Below are 9,394 nucleotides of genomic sequence, written 5' to 3'. Positions count from 1 at the left end.
CTAAAACACTATATATTTGGCTCTGAGTTAAAATTAGCAAACGTTCTCACTTTATATGTTTAGAAACAATTTCTGCTCTGTGTTATTTATTTATAGTATTATGTATATACATGCTCTGGCCACAGTGGACTGTATGTATATTAAGGGGCTTGCAGGAAGATGAAATCTATCTGTTGCCATGCAGGGAACATGTAAATTAGTTATAGATTACAACCTCTAAGCATTTCTGTTGCATTAATTACCAGGCAGGACTGTGAAAGTAGCACGTTTGAAACCGAAAGCAGCAAAGAGCCTGAGCTCAAAAGGATCCCTACCACCAAAGAGTTTGACTGATCCCACTGCTTGAGTTTCAGGCAGTTTTAAATGTGAGCATGGTCTATCTGCTGCTGTCAATCAACAGGCGCACTGGAACAGATAACGGGACTACCCCACTATCCTTTCAGGAAAATATGAGACAAGTATTTAGTTATTCCAGTAGAGGAATAACTAAACTGTCATATGGGATGTGTGTGTGTGTGTGTGTGTGTGTGTGTGTGTGTGTGTGTGTGTGTGTATGTATATATATATATATATATATATATATATATATATATATATATATATATATATATATATTATAAGTATCTACTGCAATAGCTATTAATATCTTGAGCCCATCAAATGTAACAATAATATGCAGATTGTTACTGCATTAAGTAAGTAAGTGCTATAAAACAATAGCTTTTTAATACCTTAAAATTAGCTTGGTACTAGTTGGCGAAACTGTCTATAAACTATTTAAACGAATAGCCATACAACAGGTTGCTGCGAGGCGACAGTTCAACAATAAGTTACTTCACCTCAGTCGGTCATTTGCTCCGGTAAGTGACGGATCTATTTTGAACGGGAGGTTGGACAGATAGAAGAACGTCACACAGAAAGCAAAGACACTGGGGGATAAAACACACTGTCCTCCTCCTCTACAGTTCACGGAATTTACCTGTTTTCACGCGGATATTTTCGCATGCCAGAATCGGACATTTATGAACATCTGCACCGGTTTACACCATCTAACTTGAGGAGAAAAAGGTAAGAGCCGATTGCTTGGTTTTGTTATGAAATTCTGAAAGGTGAAATAACTTTTAATCTGAGGGAAGACTTTTTTTACCTTTTAAAATATTAGTTGTATTTTATCAGAGAAAAGTCGCACATTCAACAAGTTTGAACTGATTGTGTGTCGCATTAAGTAAACATTACATTGTTTTAACTTTGAAAAAGATTTCATTTTTCCCCCTTCATTAAAGAGAGACCCACTCAGACGAAAATGTCTGTCACTCTTTGAAACCAAATTTATAGTACAGAAAAAAATTCCATTGACAAATACATACATGTCCTATCACACAGCAGGTCGTATCTCTTCTACAAATGGACATAGTGCAGACAGAGCCCGACAGCTGAGGTTATTTTTGGGACAGGCAGCTCAGGGTAGTGAGGTGTCAGAGATGGCAAATGTCATGCTTTTCAAAGACCAACATCCCTTTGTTTAATTTGTGATACTAGGATTTCACCTCATCAGTAAAACTGACTTTCTGTGGTCAGATTTCACTAGATTAGCCAATGTTCTGTTGAAGGCAGTAGATGTAAGTTGTTGACCTTTTCAAAACTGTAGGTCAATATTGTCTTTCCAGGTAATTTTGCATTTGTTTTATGTGCAAAGTTCTGTCAAAAGTGTACAATGTTAATTTTACCTGAGGTTTGTGGCTTTTAATCCATGTCCATTTGCTTTGAGGTCATCTATATATAATATATTAGTATACCCCCAAATATTTACGAAATAACTTTTAGTCTCTTTAAATCATGGTTGAATATATGGCATAGTACAAATATATGGCTTGTCCTGTACTGCACAGACTTTTCTCCTGATTTTTGCTGAACTTGCATGCATCAAAGTGTTCTTGACACCGTGGCATTATTATGGTATACTGTGGATGCTTGTGTCACCTGGCAGATATATAGAAAAAGATATATTCCCAAAAAGGACATACTCATTTTAAACCCTTTTAATGAGTTTTATACACTAGCATCTATTCATTCAATACTAATTTGTGATTTGGAAACTGGAGAGCTTTGAGAGCATCTCTAAAAGTAGGCATCTCTCATTTCTCAAAATGTCTATTTTAGGAAATGGTTATTTGTCATTAGCAAATTATGACATACAGTATACTAATTCCAGAAGCAGCTTTCCAGAAACGTCTTGGAGCTAAGTAGCGAGATGTAATGGTGACAGGGTGCAAATATGTAAAACTTTATAATCTCATATTCATAAGTTTCTACTCTATGCATTAAACACAACGTTCACTCTCTAATCATCTCTACAGAAAGCAGTAATGGATCAGAATCTATTTGGTGGGGCTCCACGCTTCCTAACTCGACCCAAGGCCTTCTCGCTCTGTGTGGGACGAGACGCCTCCCTCAGTTGCACTATTGTGGGAAACCCTGTACCTGTAGTAACCTGGGAGAAAGACAAACTGCGTCTTTCTGCAGGGGGGCGCTTCAAAACAGTCGATGATGGTGACGTTTACCGACTTACCATCTACGATCTAACTCTAGAAGACAGCGGTCAGTACATGTGTCGTGCCAAGAACAATGTTGGAGAGGCGTATGCAGCTGTGACCCTGAAGGTGGGATTGCCGGAAACTGTGGTGGATCGTGCTCCAGTGTTTACAGTGAAGCCCGTCTCTACCCGTGTGGGTCTTGGGGGTGATGTTACCTTCTATTGTCGTGTGGCAGCCCATCCAGCAGCCAACTTTGAATGGGAAAAGGATGGCCGCTACCTGGGCGAGACCAACCGCATCAAGGTAACATCAGAAAATGAATCCAGCTCCTTGAGGATCCAGAGCGTCAGAAGCTTGGACAGTGGTACCTACACCTGCCGTGTGCAGAACTCCATTGGCCGCACTCAGTCCGCTGCCACTTTGGTGGTGGACCTTCAAGATACTCGTCTCCTGAATGCAGACAAGAGTACATCCCTCCTCTCACACATGCAGAAGCGGAAAGAAGAGATGCGGAAGGATATCTCTTTCTACCGCACCATGGAAAGTTCCTCAGCCTCCCACACAACATCATCTTCCATGAACACAGAGGAACTTGGAAACTTGGGAATCGCCTGTGATCAGGAGCAGAGGGTTTCGGCCTTAACCAGCATGTTGCCCAAAGGTGTGTTTACCAGAACATGCACTGTGACCGAGGGTAAACATGCAAAGCTTAGCTGTTTCGTCACAGGCCATCCCAAACCTCAGATCATCTGGAGAAAGGATGGGACGAACATCAGCGAGGGCCGCAGACATGTTATGTATGAGGACCAGGCTGAGAATTTCATCCTCAAGGTGCTCTACTGCAAACAGAGCGATAATGGGCTGTACACCTGCAATGCATCCAACATGGCTGGACAAACCTATAGTGCTGTGCTAGTGATTGTCAAAGGTAAGAATAATGTCTGGAGGTATTTATATTCGTTCCAATTATGATTCTTAATAGATCCATTTGCTATTAGATTGAGTATTTACATTGCATTCTGTTTACACTTGCCGCATGTTTGGTCCGATTAAAACGATTGCTCTGATAGTGTGGTTCATTTGAATAAGTGAACGCTGCCATCTGAACCCTCTGAGACCACTGAAAAAATGGGTCTTGGTCCACTTTCAAACGAACAGAATTCTTCGTTTTTTTTCTTGTCATAGTCACGATGTTGCCCATCACAGTTCAGTACAGGCACACTCCTCACAGCAGATCTTGGTTTGTGTGTGTGACCAAGGGATTCTTGCCACTGTTATGACTCCTTTACACATTTTATAAGCTCTTCACAAGTTCTCAGCTGGTCAAAATACCATCATATTTAGGCTACGCACATACAATGAGCACATTTATCACATTGTTTAGGATGTTTCGTTATGTTCCGTCTCAAAATAGGAAATGCGTCATAGAAGCCAACAAATCAGGTTGTGAACGTATCACTATGCTTTTAGGTTCAGTATCTTTTGGTTCGGTGATAAAAATGTCAATCTGAATGCTAATCGGACCAGAGCTAAAAAAATGTTTTTATATTTTTAAACTCTTATATTTTTAACAAGATGCTAATGTGGGCCATATCAACTTTTGTCTATTGTTTGAGGCTTGCAAAATCCCATATTCTGACATAGTCCTTTCTGGGAGAAGTAATGTTTTAGTTTTGTGGCTTGAACTACCAGATGCATTCATACATAGCTGAGGTGGTTTTATTTAGTGGATTGCTATGGGTCTTAAATGTGTATTGAGGGTTGATCTTTTCCAAAAGCTAAAGCCAATCAATAGCCAATCACTTTTGACGTTAAAAAACTACTGTCAGTATTTAAAAAATGCAAGCAGTGAAAAGGGGTTATTTTTGTGATTCACCTTATTGCATACGCATTTGTAAGAGCTTCCCTTTCAGACACAAAATTTATGGGAGGAGAGTATTTAAATGAATAATGCAAAGAGATCTACTAAGGTTTGTGCTAGTCAATTTACTAGTATTTGTAGCATTATTTAACGGCCAAAAAATGTCTTAAGCCAGAGGCTAATTTGCGCTGCTCTTAGTAGCATTGTTCATTAAAGAAATTATCCATTTCTTTATTAAGTGCAATCAGGATAAAAGTTTCTCTTTACAACTATACATATACAGTGGTTTACTAAATTATGCATGGGCGTTGGAAGCAAAACAATGTTGGTGGGTCTTCTCAGAACTTTTTTACGCTCTACTCCCTTTCCTATCACATATTAGATTGGAAAGGCAATCTGATATGTGATCAATAAAAATTTAGAAAAAGTTAAAAAAGTGGACGTGCGTCTATGTTTATATAATAAGTGTTTATCGGTTAGGGGTAGGTAAACAGAGATGTGCTGAATTAGAGACAATAAAAGTGAGTGAGTCCAATATAATTGATCGTAAAAAGTGGTTCACAATACACACAATAGTTCTGACGCCAATGAAATCATGTATCTGTCAGTCATCATAAAATAGAGTCTGGCAGATAGGAGTACCACATCAGCACAATAACGACCATGTTAAAATATAGTTGGCCCTATTAAACCACCAACCTTCAAACTGAAATTTCATCAACTAATGACAGTCATCTTTGCCTTCCAGCTCATTCTCTGCTTAGCAAAGTGCTTGCAAGTGTTCAAACAGGGTGTACCATTACACCTATTTTCTGCTGGTGATGATTAGTTCACAGTTGTTGTGATGGCTAGTTCCTAACTCACTTCTGACGCCATAATGTGGGTGTATTTCCAAGTGATGTCTACAGGGGTTGAAACATTAATCTGTAACCAAATTCTTTGTTCACTAAGCCTAACTTAAGACAATGATTTTCACAGATTTTATAAATGCTATGTGTTCTATGTGCAGAGTTCTAATTTTAGCCAGTGTAGCAATAGTATTTTGCCACCTTGTTCCTTGGTCTTAATCTCGACTCTCATGCCACAGGCACCTTAAAGAAAGGTCAAAGAAACTTAGCCGAATGCCAGTCCACCATTGCAGTACAAAGTTCAGTGACGTCCATGTGTAGGGATTAGAAGGTGAAGTTCATGACATTTAAGGTTGTTTTTGTGCAAACATTTTTTGATGACTGTCTTGGTGGTAAAGTAGCGCCGGAGACATAGTGTAGGCCTATCTGTTGGATACAAACATATTAACACCTTAACTGTCACCCCACCTTTTGAGAATAGACATGGAAATTGAATTATCCCTTTAAATGGTTGTAATTCAAGAATGCTTAGACTTGTGTTTGGTCTTGTTTTAAAGAACATACTCAACAGATTATTGCTGAAGTGAAAGGAAAAAATTGAAGTATTAAAAAGTTAAGGAAGTTTTTTGTAAATCAAATGTACTAAATATACGGTATATTTTACAAAATAATTTTGACTCATATTACAATAAAATCAAAGACATATGTCACTAACTAAGTTGTGCTTCAAATTTTAAGTTGGTATCACCAAAATTTAAGTTCCCATGAGATTTTGTTTATCCACTGTACCAATAATAGCCACCAGGTGTCACACATTCCATTGTTTTTTATGCATTCTCCTGTAACAAATTAATACATTTCAGCCCAAATATCACTTCTATCACAAAACAGTCACTAAATATGGAACCTTGAGACCTTTCAGATGATGTGTTTTTAAAGTTTCTTTTAGAAAATGTTTTAATTATAAATTAGTAAAATAAATTTGTAATATGAAACCTGACACCGCCTGCTAGGGGAGGAGCTCTCTAAAAGAATTCAGACTACCATTTCCATTTTACCATGACATCCAATTTCAAAATGGTTTTCACAGGATGAATTGTTAGTTCTTAAGCTTTCGAATGATTACTAAAATACGTGATAAAAAAATGGCAAGCGTCCCACAATTAAGGGGTTAAACAATATATAAAGTCAAAAATGTATTTATTTATTTATTGAATTTGATTGCCAGCTTTATTCTTTAGGCTTATATTCATTGCTGATGTCACGTTTATGATGCCGTTTTTACAACTTGTGGTCTATTGCCGAAACAATGTGTGTAGTGTATGTGAAAACCCCAAATAATCTCAGACCCACCCACAAACAAACTGTGGTTAAGGATTTAGTTTAAGTATGGTTAATTTGTTGTCCACTTTTAAGCACTGTATTCCCTTTCTGGTTCACTTTAAATAAACTGAGTTTGGTGCATTTGAGTAGTACTATATGTGGAACCACCCTAACATTCATCTTTGTCTTCTTGGAGACCTAATCAATAGGAAACCACATAGAACCAAATCCTGCCAAATTATGACTACCAGCTAAAAATATCTTATTTATTCACTATTCAATATGTCCTTGCCAGAGCCAAAGATTCCATTCAAGAGAAAGCTGCAGGATGTTGAGGTGAAGGAAAAGGAAACGGCAACTCTGCAGTGTGAGGTGCCAGTCCCGAACACAAAGGCTAGCTGGTTTATGGAGGAGACCCGTCTGGAGCAAAACACCAAGTACCGCATGGATGTGGAGGGTACCCTGCGCCGCCTCACTATTCACAATGTCACCACCAACGATGATGCCGTCTATATCTGTGAGATGAAGGAAGGCAGTCGCACCGTGGCTGAACTCACAGTGCTGGGTAAAATCTTTCAGAGGAAGCCCATTGCCACCATTCCAATAAGGTTTACAATATAGTTACTTTATATCTTTATGTGATTTTTGTTCTGCATTTTTTAGGCAACATCACTAAAAAGCTGCCGAGGAGGACAGTGGTGCCGGTCAGCGATACTGTGATCTTCTGTGTGGAACTGGAGAAGCCAGTAGATGATGCATACTGGACCAGGAATGGGGAGAAGCTGAAAGAAGACTCCCGAATTATTATCGCCCGCATTAACAGACAGTACACACTGACCATTCGTGAATGTACCGCGGAGGACTCTGGTGAGGTGGCCTTCATCGCCCACGACTGTAAGACCTCCACCCGCTTCTCTGTCACAGGTGAATACATTTGTAAATCAGACCACAACCTTTCCAAATGATGAAGGTTTCTGCATTCTTGTGATTCAAAAACATCATATCTGTCAATTGTATGACAATGCAGCTACTATGTAGTGATACTAATGCTCCATTTCTTTAAGGGAGTAAGATTGGAAACACTCTAAACAATTGATCACAATTGCTTGAGATTCTTTTTTTAACCTTATTAACAATAATTTATACTCTGACCTCAGCACCGAGGAAACACCCTCCTGATCCCCCAGTTGAACCAACGGTGCGGAACAAAACAGATTCATCAATCACACTATGCTGGTCTCCGCCAGACAGTGAACGTCCTGTGCCCATCACCGGCTACTTCTTGGAGCGCAGGAAGGTGGGAGCCCAAACCTGGGTTAAAGTCACTAGTACGACTGTGTCTAGCACTGAATATACCATCAGTGAAATCCCAGAGGAGGCGAGCTATCAGTTTCGTATCTCAGCGGTCAATGATTTCGGTCAGAGTGCCTACTTGGAGGTTCCTGGAACATTTTATCTTGGTGAGAAAGGCTTAATTGTTTGTGTTGGACATTTATAATGTACACTGCCCTGCCCCCCCAAAAAAAGTTGGTGTTTGGATTTAAATAGGCAACTGCTTACGAGTCTATGACTGGAAGATTGTCAATAGTCCAGCACTCTGTAAAGTTTACAGAGACTTTTTTTTTTTTGGCTGGGCAGTGTATAAACCAATATAAAGTTTTATAAATCAGCTTATTCCTGTAATTTGTTCGATCAGAGCCCACAGCGTCAGTGAAGACAGGCCTGGTGAGCTGCAGTGCACATGCAGGCGAAGAAGCCACCTTCACTGTGGAGCTCTCGGGTGTGTGTTCTGGCACCTGGACCATAAATGACCGAATGATTCGCAGCGGATCTGAGTATCTGATCACACGCTCAAAGACCACACACACGCTGGTCATCAGGGAGGTCTCCATGGCGCTGAACGGGGCACAGGTCAAGTTTGTGGGTGGCGGATCTCAGAGCGTTTGCACACTTACTGTGAAAGGTAAGAAAGGAACATTTTCTGAAAATTAAAGCACAATAACAACAATGCAACAATGTTCCTGATTTTTTTTTCTCTTATTGATGTTTTTTAGCTGCACTTTCACGTTTCACCAGTAAGTCTTCTCAGGTTGAGGTATTCACTTTCAGCATGCACTCCTCTGCTCAGATAAACACAGAAGTGTCCGATTCAAGTGTCCAGGTGACGAAATGCACGATTTTTTTGTCTTGCAAAATCACAATATCGCTATATATATATATATATATATATATATATATATATATATATATATATATATATATATATATATGCATTAAGTATTTTACGTTCTTTAAAATGCTTTCTCCTATCAGAGTTTAAATTGTATTGTCAAACCAGTGGCAACCAGTTTTTTTTTTTTTTTTACAATTAACTACATGTACTGTCTGTGTTGCAGGTTGTTTGGATGAAGAATGGGAAGGAGCTGAGGATGGGTAAAAAATATGAAGCCACAAGTGTGGAGCGCAAACGCATACTGACAGTCCACAATGTGGACTTTGAGGACGTGGGCATCTATGAATGCATATGTGATGGTGATAAAATGTCTGTCCAACTTGCCCTTAAAGGTGAAACAAGCATTTTCTTCTCTTCACTTACTGACCTTCAGTAACTTTAAGTTTTTGTATGGCCTATATAAATATATATATATATATATATATATATATATATATATATATATATATATATATATATATAGGCCATATATATATATATATTTCAAGCTTAAAATAGAATTAATTATACATATTAAATATGCTTTGGGGTGAGATGAGTATTTTTGATGTGCTCTCAATTATATGCAAGACACTACTATGTATATAAAACTATG

General features: G+C 38.7%; 1 protein-coding gene across 1 annotated transcript in view; it reads left to right on the top strand.

Annotated features, from left to right (window-relative positions):
• Positions 1-914: 914 nt before the first annotated feature.
• Positions 915-9,394, top strand: part of obscnb (obscurin, cytoskeletal calmodulin and titin-interacting RhoGEF b) — a 57,797-nt gene continuing 49,317 nt past the window's right edge. The window contains exons 1-8 of the mRNA XM_067435274.1: positions 915-1,068; positions 2,358-3,462; positions 6,862-7,131; positions 7,230-7,490; positions 7,724-8,026; positions 8,263-8,529; positions 8,621-8,727; positions 8,963-9,131. Of these exons, the coding sequence (XP_067291375.1) occupies positions 2,367-3,462; positions 6,862-7,131; positions 7,230-7,490; positions 7,724-8,026; positions 8,263-8,529; positions 8,621-8,727; positions 8,963-9,131 (2,473 nt within the window). The 5' untranslated portion in view covers positions 915-1,068; positions 2,358-2,366. The remainder of the gene's footprint in view (positions 1,069-2,357; positions 3,463-6,861; positions 7,132-7,229; positions 7,491-7,723; positions 8,027-8,262; positions 8,530-8,620; positions 8,728-8,962; positions 9,132-9,394) is intronic.

Source organism: Pseudorasbora parva, chromosome 24 (genome assembly GCF_024679245.1).
Source record: "Pseudorasbora parva isolate DD20220531a chromosome 24, ASM2467924v1, whole genome shotgun sequence".
In the NCBI taxonomy this organism is placed as follows: Eukaryota; Metazoa; Chordata; class Actinopteri; order Cypriniformes; family Gobionidae; genus Pseudorasbora; species Pseudorasbora parva.
This window is presented reverse-complemented; position numbering and strand designations above follow the sequence as displayed.